This window comes from Abrus precatorius, unplaced genomic scaffold (genome assembly GCF_003935025.1).
Source record: "Abrus precatorius isolate BTA unplaced genomic scaffold, Abrus_2018 Scaffold2, whole genome shotgun sequence".
Classification (NCBI taxonomy): Eukaryota; Viridiplantae; Streptophyta; class Magnoliopsida; order Fabales; family Fabaceae; genus Abrus; species Abrus precatorius.
This window is the reverse complement of record NW_020874362.1, coordinates 17,554,497-17,570,198: the sequence shown is the minus strand read 5'-3', so window position 1 is coordinate 17,570,198 and position 15,702 is coordinate 17,554,497. Positions and strand designations below refer to the sequence as shown.

General features: G+C 30.0%; 2 protein-coding genes across 2 annotated transcripts; both read right to left on the bottom strand.

The window, feature by feature from the left end:
- Nucleotides 1–317: 317 nt before the first annotated feature.
- On the bottom strand, nt 318–11,753 carry LOC113859545 (FHA domain-containing protein PS1). Its single transcript, XM_027492289.1, has 8 exons — nt 11,722–11,753; nt 4,239–4,495; nt 3,964–4,172; nt 3,261–3,335; nt 1,352–3,208; nt 1,125–1,257; nt 633–1,033; nt 318–542 (listed from the first exon to the last, which is right to left on the bottom strand). Exons 1-8 carry the CDS (start codon nt 11,751–11,753, stop codon nt 318–320), a joined length of 3,189 nt encoding a protein of 1,062 aa, XP_027348090.1.
- Nucleotides 11,754–12,923: 1,170 nt separating this feature from the next.
- Nucleotides 12,924–14,401, bottom strand: LOC113859544. The gene is made up of 2 exons (XM_027492288.1): nt 14,249–14,401; nt 12,924–13,976 (listed from the first exon to the last, which is right to left on the bottom strand). The coding sequence occupies exons 1-2, from the start codon at nt 14,399–14,401 to the stop codon at nt 12,924–12,926; spliced, it is 1,206 nt and encodes a 401-aa protein (XP_027348089.1).
- Between the last annotated feature and the right edge of the window lie 1,301 nt (nt 14,402–15,702).

Sequence of the window (15,702 nt, the reverse complement as noted above, 5' to 3'; positions counted from 1 at the left end):
TGGCTAGAAGGGCTTCGACAGCGAATCTCTCACGTCTTCAATTTCTCCGAAGTTACCAAAACTACTGATAAGCTCTAGGAATTACAATTTAGGCATGCTACTTCATCAAGCTGAAACACATTCTTTTTATCATCACTTTTGGCTAAAATTACTTAAAAATTATAAATTTTTTTAACACATTTGTTAAAAAATATGTTAGTGTCGTTTCTTCTCTCAACGATAGTTGTGGGTGACATCGCTACAAGCTGGATAAAATGAGGCACAGAAAATTTGAACAGAGCAAATGAGAGTGCTGATCAAACAAAACTGTCAATGGCTCAGTGCCCATATTGAGAATTGTGAAGCAGAATGAGCTTCAAACCGCTTGCAGGTCCCTTTGATGACTTCCTCAAAGGCAAAGGACAATATTTCTCCCTCAAAACTACATCATCTTGGCAAGACCAAGTGTGTCCTCGAGGAGAGCTGTTGGTCCACAAGAACCTCTCCGAGAATGGATTCACTAGACTCTCACGAAACTCCTGCACTGGCTCACATAGCAATCCCTGAAGCAAACACAGAGTTTAATCTCTGGAGTTGAGAACATGAGATATAGCATTATGACTAGAGTTATTGTTTTGAAAGATAAAAAATACCTCTGCCATGCATTTGATTTTCAAAGTGACATCCTCACTAAGCAGGGCAAGTTGGCCATCATGATGCTTTCTTTTATATAGGAGAGCAAAGTCAAGGATGTGATCTTCAAGTGTTGGTGAAGCAATATCCATGAACTTATGGGATGAAAGAGGCTGCGAACTCCCACTCTCCCTCTCACTCCCACTCCCACCAAGAAAAGTCCTCTCTTCACTAAACTGAGTCTGAGGGAAAGCTGGTGGGGTTGGAGCAATCAACCCTCCTTCCTCCACGGAGCTATGGATACGAATCCACCAGTTTGTCTTCACCATACATTCTTCAATCCATTCTAATGCCAAAGAAGCCTCTGAAATTCTTCTGAAAATTGTGAACTGCCGCTTCATACTGTTCAGTTCCCTTATGACTGACATTGCAAAGTGATGACCGTATAAATGAGAAACAACACCATTTCATTTCAAATAAACATAAAGGAAATAATATTTTAAAAACTTTACCCAATCTCGGAATAATTAACCGCGTTCCCTTTAGACCCTGTAAAAGCTGCAGAGCTTTCCTAGATTCCTTGTTCAGAAGAGAGGTAGTATCCACAACCATCTTCCAGCTCTTCTTTTTCTTCCCATTAATATCCTGCAAATGAAACTGGTATTAGCATACACTAAACAAAGTCTTTAAAACATTCACAATAAACATGAATGCATGTTATTTTTCTCTGTCGACTTACAGAAGGGTTAATATGCTGGTCTAAAATTTGTCCACAATCACTCAAATCAAAGCTTTTTGCAGCAGAAACAGGACACAAAGTGCCTGATTTTCTCTCATCTCCTGGGTTCTTTAGTGATTGGAAGGGTACCCTTTTCACTCTGTCCGTAAATGTCATAACATCTTGCTCCTGTCCCAACTTGATATGGCCGCTGAAAGGCTTTCTTTGCAACTTTTGATATTGCGCTCCTTTTGGAATCTGATTCTCTTTGTTTGAGGTGGGGCTCGTGTTTTCAGCTGGATACATGTTGCAAGAAAAATTATCCTTTGAATTTTGAGGCCATGGATACTCGGAACATTTAATTTCTTCTACCTCACCCTTCTTTTTCAGAAGCCGCAATTGAAGGAAATTCGGGCTGAAGTTTTCCTTATCTGGAGTATAGACTTCTACCCGTTCATCTTCTTCCCCATCCAAAACTGAGAAAAGATTCTTTGACATATTTTTATTTATGATCTCCCTCTGGTTCTTTTTGCATAAAGTGGCGCCAATGCTTTCAGTTGGATGGATGTGAAGATTAAATTCATCCTTTGAATTGTGTGACCTTTGTGACTTGGGATGTTTAATTTCTTCTAGCTCACCCTTCTTCAAAAATCGCAACTGAAGGGCATTTGGACTGAAGTTCTCTTTGTCTGGAGTGAAGATTTCTTCTTCTTCTACTTCTTCTACTTCTACTTCTCTATCCAGAACAGAGGAGAGATTCTTCAGTATTGTTGTACTTATATTACCCTTCTCATTGCTCGTTGCAACCTCAGTGTCAACATTGGCTGTTCTCTTATTAAGTATACTCTTGCTAGTTCGAACCTGAGGAGCACTAGTAGCTTTACCTCTTCTTGACCAAATATTACGAGTTGTTGAATTTTTCTTCATTGCTTTCACACTGCTTTCAAGGGTTTCCATATCAGGCTGCAGGGTCTGGTTCTCATTTGTAAAATTCAAAACTGCTTCCTTGGGCATTGACAAATTGACCGACTCTAACTGACATGATTTGGGAGAGATGCTACCTGTCTGCTTATTTTGAATATCTTGAGCTGTTTCATCGAGTGAGTTCCCTTGATCATGACAAAATTGATCATTCAGCAGCTGTGGTGGTGACCATGTGTATTGTTTTTCTCCATCGGATGAAGAATTCAATTCAACTTCCTCAAGAACTTTAATTTGTTGAAATTTGGTGCCAGACATAGCTTCCTCAGCAGGCAGAAGCCTGTTCAGGCTGTTCTCAGAATTGAAAATTCCAGCTCCAGCAGTAAAAGCATCTGTAACACTCCCATCATCTCTGAGTGTACATTCAGATTCAAATTCTTTAGTAGAAGGTATTATTACAGCTTCAGCTTCACTTTTGTCATTAAGAGGTGCCGGAGATGTATTTATAGGCAAGCTGGAATAATGTTTTTCAAATGAATTCTCTAGACCAGAAGGTAATGGTGAAGCAAATGTATCAGGTGGAGCATGGAATTGCTGCACTTTGGTCCCCAAAACAGCCTCCGCAGCTGGCAAATATACATTCTCAGACAAATTCTCTGTCAATGTTTCAGCAACTGATTCAACATAAGGTGGAGAATCATACAATTCGTTTTCAACCCCAGATATCAAAGGCAAATATGATGTTTTAGTTCCATAAAGATCATCCTCTTTTGATGGGCGCTTCCTTTCTTCCTCGCAACATAAAGAAACCATATCTTCCAGCATACCAGCTGCCAAGGGAATCTCTTCTTTCACAATTATTTCCACATTCTCATCAAGTGATAAGGAATTGGTATCCTTAAGAATTGAATCTACTGATTCAATTTCTTCGTTTTCAGCTAGGCAGCAATTCAAGTTCTGCAGGCTCCAAAACAACAGAAATGTAAAGATCATATGAATCACTACTTACAGAAAACAGCAAAACAACCCTTATCCCACCAAGGGTGCTTGCTTGTACATGGATCAAACAAAGCTCAGCATGACTCTATCAATTGAAGCATTAGTTACAGAAAAACACTGAAATAGGAATACATGTAAACCACAAATTTAAAATAATATAAGACACGACTATAATAAAACATATAAAATTAGTATAAAATTATTACATAACACAAGTCTTGAAGTGAAAGAGAAACTGATGTTTTATAGGTAAACACGAGTCCTTTTTTCTAACCTATGCAAAATTGTACATGAGAAGTTAAGTATAATAATTTTTTATTAAAAATTTTAGCATTTAATAGTATTATCACATTAAATTGCACAGGTTAGAAATATTATGTTGTATACATATACATAGATAGATAATTTATCTTATTTAATTTTTGTAATACTCTCATTTTTACTGATATACGAAAGTTCGGAAGAAAAAAATGCAAAAAATTTATAAGATGCAGCTGGACATAATCACGAGATTTCGTCCGTGTTACAAATATAGATACACTACTATTTGAAATGTCATTCTTGCTTCCATAAATAAATTTCCCATCCTATTTAATCACTCGAACTCCAAAATAATAAATAAAATAAAACAATTCAAAAAGAAATTAAAACAAAAAAAGAATCACAAAAACCTTGTTGGCATTCCAATTTCTAAATCTGTACTGATTCCGTACCTTGCCTCCTCCTTCTTCTTCTTCTTCTTCTTCCACAACGACATCCAATTGTGATAAGAAGGGGTTTTCCAAATCATAGGCACGACTAATCGGAATCCAATGCAGACGATAAACCCTACTCGAAACCCCAATCCTGAGCGTGTCACCTTCCTTCATCTCCACGTTCACCATAGGCTCAATCTTCCTCTCAGACACCCACGTCCCATGCACTGCCATTACCCATAAAAAATTCAAGAAACCGAAAAATTAAAAAGAAAAAAAGAAAAAGCGATTACCGGAAGATAAATCGAGGACGAAGAAGGTTTTAGAAGCGGGTTTGGAGCAAATCTGGAGGTGGAATCTGCTGATGCTGGGGTGCGTGAGCATGAGGTCGCAATCGGGATGACGACCGACGAGGAGAATGTCCTCGTGATCATCACGTGACTCCTTTTCTTCTTGTGGCTTGTTCACGATGAAGATGTTCTTCAGGATTGCGTTGTTCTTCAGCACAGTTAACACCGGAATTTTCCCCTCTTCTTCTGCCTTGGGTTGGCTCTTCGAACCCATCGTTGAATTGAATGAATGGCACTTTCGTTAATTTGATGAAGATAATTGAGTGAGGACGAAGATGAAGAGGTTTAAGCGGGGGACAGGATTTTGAATTGTTCGCAAAAGGTTACTGTTTCGCAACAATGGCCAACGGCTATCTCAAGTAAGTTTTAATTTCCTTTAACGTTGATTGCTTTTTAATTTTAAATGCATGATTTTACTAAGTTAGTATCAATTGTATTGTATGAATGTAGTAGTTTAAAAGTGCAGTCAATTCAAAATTTTATAATTATTTTATTACAAAATATTAAAAAATAATAAATAATTTAACAAATTAAAAAAAATTAAAAAACTTTTTTCATCATAAAAATTTCATTTTTTAAGTTTTACATATTTGTTGTTACATATTTCATTATTAGGACAGCAGTACTTTCTTTAGAGGCTTTTATAGGGTTTTAGATTTTTGTTCTTTCTTAACTGTAGAATTTTGGAATGTTTTATAGGGTCTCTATCTTGTCATTTTCAACCGGATCAATTTAATTTGGATTCAATGTGACTTAAAAGAGGTTATTTTTTTTAGTTGTTAATGTTCAAAGTTGTAATCATCCTTCTTTTTATGTTGTTAGTCAAATTAGGAATTTGTTGAAAAATTTTTGTTTTTTAAGTTTAACCATTTTTTAAGAAAAGCTAACTAATGTACCAATTGATTAGCTAAATTAAATAATGAATATGAGGTTCCCTCCTATCTTATTCCTTTTTTGAGATTGGACACTTCAGAGGTCTGAATTTTTAAAGGTAGTTTCTACATTTTTTTATTTTTCTGGACTTTTAAGCCCCCATTCAATAGTAAAAATAAAATAAAATTGTTTAATATCAAAATAAAATAAAATGAACAAAAAAAAATTTTGATTAGTGAAAATTTTCAAATAAGAACTATATTTATTTCTTTTCTTTCTTGACACTAAAGGACAAGACATCAACAAAAGAGAATAATCTTAATAAAATCAGTATTTTTACTTTTTTTCCTACTTAAATCACTGCAGACAAACATATCATTAATTATTAATAACTTATATGAAAATTAATTAGAACTAAATTTTACATTTCTTAATCAATTAGAGCTGTTAAAAAAGTCCGATCTCAGTCTGGTTCAGGTAATGACTCAAACGGATCAGACTTATTTAGTCTAAAATAAAAATAAACTTGCAATTTTACTATTTAAGTCTAGTTCTGTGTGGACTATAGGCTTTTGCGGGGTAGCCCAACAACTTGAATAATTTTTTTTTTTTTGTTTTCTTTTTTCTATTCTTTGTAATAGACTATTTTTTTTTACTGTTTTTATAACAATAGACCACAATTTTTTTTTTTCAGTTTTTGTATCAAGTTATTTAGGCGGTTAAAGAGCCTAATAAGTAACTCATTTTTTTGTCTAATTTTTTTATTAGACTAATTTTTTATATATTTTTTTAAGATGTGACAAGTCAATAGTTCTTTTTTTTTTATTATTTTTGTAACAACTAATTTTTAAGTTTAATTATATTTTTAGTTCCTGTAAATATTAGATATTTAGATAAATCTTTATAAATTTTTTGTTAGAATTTAATCTCTAAAATATTAAAAAGTTAAGATTTAAATTTTATTAATTATCTTTTATTAAGTGCTAAATTGTCAAATAAAAAGTCAATTCAATCTTATCACGTAGTATATCATGTTATTTATTTTATAATATTTTATTATTTACAATAAATATTAAAAAAATATTCTTTAAAAATATTTTATATCTTCTTCCCAATCTCTCTATGCATCAAGCCCATCACCTCCAGCTCTAACCCGCATCCTCCACCTTCATCCTCACTTTTCTTGAAGATATTGGGCGGAACTCATACGCACCAGGTTCATGGCCACAGGATCTCCATTGGAAAGACGAAGGCATGAGTGAATGACGGAGGATGGGTGTTTGCTACTTCAAGTATTGGACAAATCTATGAATTCTAATAACCCAAAAAAAAACTCCATGGTTAGCACTAACAAACTGGTGCGGGTCCATCAAGATCTGCTCCTATTGGAGAGCCAAATTTCCTTTCAATTACTCAAGCTCATATGTGACCAGGATAGAGCGAGACTAAAGAGATGCATGCGCAATTTTCTTATAATTCAGGGTATTGATGAGGCATCCAGAAGAACTGATGGTGATAGTGATGGGGAGAACAATATAACAGTAGTCCAAGATCATGAACAAGAAGAAGAGGAATTATTTCATCTTTTAGACTATCTGCTGAGGGCACCCCTCAGAAGAGATAAAACGCAAATCCATAAAGAAATCAAATTCTTATTAAGAAGCTAAAATTGCTGCATCTCAGAAAATACAGGATTGGGACCGCAAATTCTTCTGCTACCCACACCCCAACCCTTCCCCACATCGTAATTCCAACCCCAACTCTAACTCCCACACCCTTCAGTTACCCAACCCTAACCTCTCTCCATATCCTAATCTCAACACTAATTCCAACTCCCACGCCCCTCCCACTTATTCAGTTGGAGAAGATTCCCTTGTTCGGATCTCAATCTACTTCTTCTTGCTAGAATGGATTTCCGTATGTGAGGAAGATCCTGGGCAGTTTTTGACCTTTTTAGGACCTAGACGAAATAAGAAAATAGAGTCTTTAAAAAAATTATAAAATGTAATAAAAAAATAAAAATATATATTAATAATTTTATTAAAATAATACTTTTTTAAGTGGTTATAATTTTTTTTAATAAAATTATAAAAAAATATTTTTTCATTTAAACAATTCTTATATTATAATTAACTACAAAAACACAAAAAATATAAAAAATGAGTTCTCTGAATATTCTGAGATGCAAAATTATTAATGATAATATTAATATTAATGTTTTTTAAAAAAAATTTATCGATTGATAAAATTGTGAAACCATTCAACTGTTTTTGTAACATTGATGACTTTAGGTAAATTTTGATTAACTTTAACTCTAAAAAACTTCTTTCAATTGATGATATAGTTTAAATTCACTCATTTAACAATTTTTTTTTTAACTCACTCCTTCGGACCAACCCAATTTTTTCGGCTTCAATCATCTATACACATGTAACGGAAATTTTGTGAAAAATAGTTACAGGGCAATGGGGAAGGGGAAATCTTAACGGAGATTCGAACGTACAAATGCAAGAATTTAATATTTTTCTTTTAAAAATGAAGTAAAATAATTTTTTTCACTGAATTCAGATTTCCTATTTTTTAAAAATAAAAATATTAATAATACCTTTAATACATCACTTAAAATATTAAAAGTAAAAACAAAAAACTATTAAAAAATTTCACTGGTATATTCTACTATCTTTTTTAATTTTTTTTGTTAGTTTTTAATAGATTATCTTTATTTTTAATAGATTATTTTAATGATACACATTAAAGAATTTTAATAATAGAATTTTATAAAATTGTTTAATCATGAGTTTAGTTTTTCATTGAAGAATGGAAATAGAACGTAAAATTTGATCACATAACTATTTTTTACGTAACTTAATTTAATATAATTAAAATATGTCTCAATTTATTAATTTTTACTGTTCACATGAAATTATAAAAAATATAGTCATCTACCGTCAAATGATAAAGTTAAAATTCATAAGAGAATATTAGAATCCAGATGGTAGAATTATTTGTGAAACTCCTTTTTATATATAATGTAGAATACAAGAAATAAACTAATATGTTAAATTCACATATTAATAAAAATGAAAAAGAGACTCTTAATATTTTTACATGGCCAAATTTTATTTTATTTTAATTTAATATAAATATTTTATTAAATACTAAAATTATGTTTAAGTACTTTAAGTATAATTTCTATGTTTCTATTCAAATAAATATTTATATATCAATACAAGGCTTGAGTTTTAAAATTTGGGCTTGAGTTATATATATATGGAGAATGATTTTCTTACACCGATGCAAGTTTAAAAATTTTTACATCTAATCTGAGTCTTTCATTTAACTTAAATATAATGAGTTATAATTTATTACTTCACTGGTTATTAGATTTAAGTTAAATGAAAAGCTCAAATTAAGTGTAAGAGTTTTTAGATTTACACTTGTGTAAGAAGATCCTTTTCCTATATATATATATATATATATATATATATATATATATATATATAAAAATCAAATTTTACCCATTTTAAACAACATTTTTGCAAAATATAAATATATTTAAGCCTTTATAACTTTGCTCAATAAAGCCTAATACTTGCAATGAACTGGTCTGAATGTTCAAATAGCCTATTTTGTCAACTCTAAATACAATTGTGTGCATTGAATACAGAATAATGAACATTTTATAAAATTATTTTAATATTTTAATTTAAATTATAAATATAATAAGCTTAATTATATTTTTATCCCTTTGACCCATGTACAATTTTATCACCTATTTTTATTCAACCTAATTCATTATTTTTACTTTGGAAATTATGTAAACTTGGTTCCTCCGTTGATTTCATTATATTAAAAAATTTTAAATTATTATATTTATCCAAATATTTAAGGATTTTATAAAAATATTATATGAAATAATTTTAAAAATTTGAAAGTTAAGAATATATATAAAATTTTTTATAAGATTTGAAGAGTTATTTTAAAAATGAGATTAGTTTTGATAAAAGAGAATATTATTCTATTTGTTTTGACTAAATTTTGGTGTTTAGATCTGTATTTTAAGGAAAAGAAGGTTTAAAATAATTTAACTATTTTAACTTATTAAGATTTTAAGTTAAAAAAAAAAAAGAGTTTCAATAGTTTTGGTAGAAGAAAATCAACAAAGAATTAAATTTACACAATTTTAAAAATAGATGGACTCAATTAGCTGAAATTTTTTTTTAAAAATAATAAATTACATATATTACAAATTAAAAGATTATACATAAAAGATTTAAAACATTAAACATATAAATTACATAAAAAAATATTAACGTCATTATAAAAATATCAATCACAATAAATAATATTTGCTTTGCAGAACAATTTTATATAAAATTATAGTAGTATCTAAATAAAAAAGATGAATATTTAAATCATAATTATGCTTAAATTCTTTTACAAATTATTATTGAACCGTGGACTAATTGACATAAAGATATTTTAACTTAACTAGTGATCTTTTATTATGTATGCGGATGGTTTCAATAAAAAAATCTTTTACAAATATTATTATTAATTATTTTATTATTGAATATGGAAGATTGATTCACTACATTCTTTGCCCTTAAAGTTAGTGGGAGGGCGCAAGTCCTGTGCGTTAAGAGTGTGCATGGATTGTATTTTGAAATAATAAATTTAAATTTATTTAAAATCTAAATATATGAATTAAATTTTGAATTAATTTATTTTAATTTTTTAAAATTAATTTAAATTTAAATTTAATTTAAAACTGATTTTAAATCTAATAAAAATATACTATAAATATTTTTATATTCTAATTAAATTATTATATTAAAAATATTTAAATTTTATAATAACTAATATAAAATTATATTTATCTATATTTTAATTTATTAATAATATAATTTTTTATATTTATATTATATTAAACTAATAAATATTTACATATATTCTACTTTTTATCATTTATCTACTACACAAACTAATTATACAAAGTAAATTTTAAACTGTTTTATTTTATTTTATTTAATCAATTTAAAAGTAATTTTAAAATTTGAATTTAATTTAAAATTAATTTAAAAATTAATTTTTGTTAAAACTAGTTTTAAATTTAGTTTTACATTAAATTAGTTTTAAATTTAATTTTAAATTTAATTTTTAAAATAATATTAATTTTCAATATATTTGTGAATTTAGTTTTTAAGATAAAACTAATTTGTTGTATGCACAGTTATATTATTAATATGTTTTAAGAAGATTTTAATAATATTTATTAATTATATTATATTTTATAAAAGTTTATAAAATATTTATTATTATTTTTAACTTATTTTTAATAAATGGAGTTAATGATGAAAATTTAAATTAAAATCTATAAAAATAAAAATTAATAATATAAATTTAACTTTAGTTAATAATACATTTTAAAAAAAGTAACTTTAATTTATTTCTTTTAATCTCGAACACAACTTTAAAAGGTTATCTAAATCAAAGACTACTTATTTATTATGGCAGTGGTTCCTACCAGATTGATTCTTATTTTAGCTAATAGAAATAATAAAGTTAATAATATTTTTAAAAAATAGAATAAAAATACAAAAAAGACATTAAAATAAACTTACCGCTTAAAATTTAAATTAACAAGACTAGTTGCTTAAAGTTTGTATATTTAATAATAGTTATAGAATGCCCGAAAAACTCATAAATTAATTTAATCAAAGTCTTGTCTATGTCATAAAATAAAAGCGAGAGCACCAGCAAAAATAATACCTAAACAACAAGTTTCAAGTTCTGTCGTTTTGTAAAAATAGTTACTTTTGTGTTTTCATCGTTGCCCATTAAATCAGATTTAGAAGAAAAAAAAGAAAAAAAAAATCAATTTTCATAAATTAAATCTAGTTTTGATAAATTAGATAAAAATATATGTGGATCCTTTTTTTTACCATGGATTGGATATCTCGTTTCATTAAAAATCTGGATTTTTAAATTTAGTTAAGTTAAGTTATCGATGGATTTCTAAATTTGAATTTTTTGCTCACTCCCTATTAGACGCACTCAAGTGAAAAGAAGAAAATGAAAGAAAAAAAAAACACAAACAAAAATTATAGTTTACATCTTTTATATATATTAATGAACACTTAATATAATTTTATTTTTTTATAATTTTTTTATCAAATAACATATTATGGTGAGTAAACATAAAATAATTTTTTTAATAATATTTTTACCTCTTTTTTTTTTAAGTTTGTTGATGTAAAACTTAGATGAATAACTCACTAAAATCTAAATATAATATAATTACCTAATTTAACTTTGATATCACTATTCATTTTGAGGAATACATACTCGATCCCTGAATTTGATCAATTCATTTGCATCACAATAGAATTCTAAACTCTTTCTTTCATTTTTCTATCTTATCATTTCTTGCAAAAATGTATCATTCTGCTATGCAATTTGGATTTGAGTTAGGAGGTTATCATTGATCTTTAAAGTTTCGAGGTAAAGACTATTAGGTCTCAATTCCACTTCCAAATTTAAATCTCAAAACTTTTCAATTAACTCTCTTTCTTTTACTATCATAGCTGCGATGTGTAGAGACTTTCTACTTAGTGCATTTGCAACTACATTTGCCTTTCTTGAGTGATAAGACAATGTAAAATTATAGTCCTTTAGAAATTCTATGCACCTTTGTTGTCGCATATTTAACTCCTTCTGATTAAATAAGTACTTTAAACTCTTATGGTCACTAAAAACCTTAAATTTTGCGCCATAAAGATAATGTCTCCATATCTTAAGTGCAAATACCACAACAGCTAGCTCCAGATTGTGAGTGAGGTAGCTAACTTCATGAAAACACAATTATCTCGAAGCATAAGCAACTACTCTTCTATTCTGCATCAAAACACATCCAAGACCTTGCCCCAATGCATCATAATATACTTCAAATTTCTGTTCTGGGTCGAGCAAAATCAATACAGGAGCCGATGTCAACTTCTCCTTTAATTTTTGAAAACTAACCTCACATGCTTTTGTCCATTCAAAGTTTTTTCCCTTTTTGGTCAGTTTTGTTAAGGGAAATACTATTTTAGAAAATCTTTCAATAAATTTCCTATAATAGCCGGCCAATCCTAGAAAACTTTAAATCTCGGTTGGAGTAGTAGGCCTTGGCTATTGAGCTACTACCTCCACCTTTGTTAGATCTACCATAATTTCTTCCTTCGACACTACATGCCCAAAATTTGTATTTATGAAAGGCAAATTTCATATTTTGAAAACTTGGCATACAATTGTCTTTCATTCAATATATGTAGACCAATCCTTAAATGTTTAGCGTGTTCCTCCTGAGTCTTGGAGTAAATCAAAATATCATCGATAAATACTACTACAAACTTATCCAAGAACTCGTGAAAGATTCTATTTGTATATTCTATGAACACGGCTGGAGCATTAATTACACCAAAGGGCATAACTAGGTACTCGTAGTGACCATAATGAGTCCTAAAAGTAGTTTTAGGCATGTCCTCATTCTTCACTCAAATCTGATGATAACCAGAACATAGATCATATTTTGAAAATACTGAAGCTCTTCGTAAATGATCCATTAAGTCATCAATCTAGGATAGAAGATATTTGTTTTTAATCGTCACCTTATTCAGTTGACGATAATCTATGCACATCCTCATACTCCCATCCTTTTTTCTTTACTAGGAGTACTGGTGCTCCCTATGGTAATACATTCAGTCTTACAAATTATTTCTGCAATAATTCCTCTAACTGCTTCTTTACTTCAGCTAATTCTACAGGTGACATTCTATACGATGCTATAGAAATTGGATTGGCCCTCGGAATGAGATCAATTGCAAATTCAATTTCCCTTTCCAGTGGTAATTTAACTATATCATCTGGAAAAACTTTTGGGAATTCTTGCACTACTGGAATATTTTCCTTCTTTACACTCTTCTCAACCTCTAATGAGAACAATACCATAAAAGATTTTGCATTGGTCACATTACTCTGATCACTCATACTCAAGAGCTTAGGGTTTTTCGAGATACCATCACTGAAGATCAAAACTTTCTCCTTACAGTCTAATAGAACATGGTTGGACAACGACCAATCTATTCCCAAAACGACATCCAATTGAGATAATGGTAAACAAATTAGATCTACTTTAAAAGTCCTACCATGAATCATTATTGTACAACCCAAGCATATAGATGAAGTCATAACAAACTTGTCCATATGAGTAGATACTACAACATTATACGGCATAGAAGATACAGCCAAACCAAGATATTTCATATAATCCATAGAAATAAATGAATGTGTAGCACCAGAATTAAACAAGACATCCAAAAGCCTTTCATTTATTACACATTTACCTCTGATCAATTCATCTGATTTTGTTGCTTCAGCCCCACTCATAGCAAATACTTTGCCTTGTGTAGTTGGTTTGAATTCACTACTTCCTCTGGATAAAGGTTTGTTACTTCCATTGGCACTTTCATTTCTCTGAGGAGCAAACCAACGAGTATTTGCAGAATGTCCCATCCTTTCACAAATACTACAAGCAGACGGTGGTTGCGGATAATTTCTTACAATATGGGGTCCTCCACATCTAAAACATTTAATTGGATCCCTTAGGGCATTAGAACCACCACTGCTACTTCCACAAGAAACAGACTCTCTTGATTGAAATTGACTAACTCTAGGATAAGGTCCCCTTTGGAACCTTGGAAGCCTTAGGTCTTGTCTCACCGACCCTCTAACTCTTGTATCCACCGTCTTTCCTTTAGAATTTGCCTAAAAAATTCTTCACTTGCTAGCTAAAGTTGGTAAATCAGTCAGTTGAAATACACTAACTGCTACCTGAATGTCAGGCCTCAGCCCATGCTCAAACTAGGCACATAAATCCTTGTCTCCATTTTCATGTTGAAAGTGAGGCCAATATTTCATAAGCTTATGAATTTGGCGATGTATTCCCCTATAGACATATTTTCTTGTTTTAGTTCAAGGAATTCTCTTACTTTCTGTTTCTTCAAATACCTGAAAAAATAATTTCCTAGAAAGCTTGCCTTGAATGCTTCCCAAGAAATATATCCATCTTCCTGTGGCAGAGTCTGACTGGCAAACTTCCACCAGTCCTCTACTTCTCTAGCTAACATGTAGGTGGCATAAACCACTTTGTGCTCCTCGTGACAGCCTATAGCATTAAAAATCTTTTCCATGTCCACTATCCATCTTTGGGCTCCTTTTGGATCAAATTTTCCTTTGAACTTTGGAGGGTTATGCTTGGTGAATGAGAAAAGCCCTCAATATTCTGCTAGTTCAGCACCCTGATTTTGTGCCATAGTCTCTATAACTTGAGTCATGCGGGCTAGGAGCTCGTTTGTTGCACCAGCAAGTCTACCTCTACCAGCCATATCTCTAATCCTGAAAGAAATCAAATAACTTATCAGCCTATCATTCATGTGTAAACGAATATACTTAGATTAAACTAATCACATAATGGTTATTCAGCAAATCATATTATCAAACATTCACTTCACATTCTAGTAAGACAAAAACCTATGAGTGCAAAACACAAGTGAACTAGTCCCACACCCCAGTCTGGTCTGGATGAACTGATCTGATACCATTATTGTAACACCCTAAATTTCTCCATTTTAATTATATTTATTTTTATAAAATCTTAGAAAAATAACCAACTTTTTTGGAACAATTACTCAAATTTACAAAAATAAACTCTTTCATAACAATTAATATATATATATATATATATATATATATATATAATCATTCTGAGAAAATTTACTGCATGATATATATTACAAATTAATATTTACATATCATTATCCAAAATAAATCAAAGTTTATAGCAGTCCGTACTCCTTTCCACATACTGAGGAACTAGAACTAATCATCTATATCATGTCAGCCCTCAATTTCTGTCAAGTCCTTAGCGGTTAATTCATCATCCTTTCCAAGATAGGCGTCACTAGAGTCCGCCACTAATTCTATACTAGGAAATCTTTCAAATGTATAGCTATTAGGTCTTCTTAGCAAATCATGATCATGATAAGTAAATACATTATTCATGATTCTGGAAGGCCTTTCCATTTCCTGATATAGATAAAAATTGAGAGTTTGATGAATTTGACCACCGGTTGGAAAATTAAAAGGAACTGCATAATTATATACTACTTCTAATGTATATTGAAAACCATGTCATAATGGTTTAAAAAAAAACTAGATTCCTTAAATAATTTTGCAATATAGGGAGCAAACCTAGGTAATCTCACAAGGACATAAATCCATTTTGTTCCCAATTTTAAACATGTAACAGTGGTTAGATTGAGGGTTTTATAATTTTTAAGAATTTAAACAGAAATTTAAATTGACAATAGAGAATTGAATTAAACTTGGAAAATACAGTAGAACAAATTAAATTGAAATTGAATTAAATAAACGAATTAAACCCAAAAAGCGAATCAAATGAAAACGAAAATGAATTAAACCTAGAAAGTGA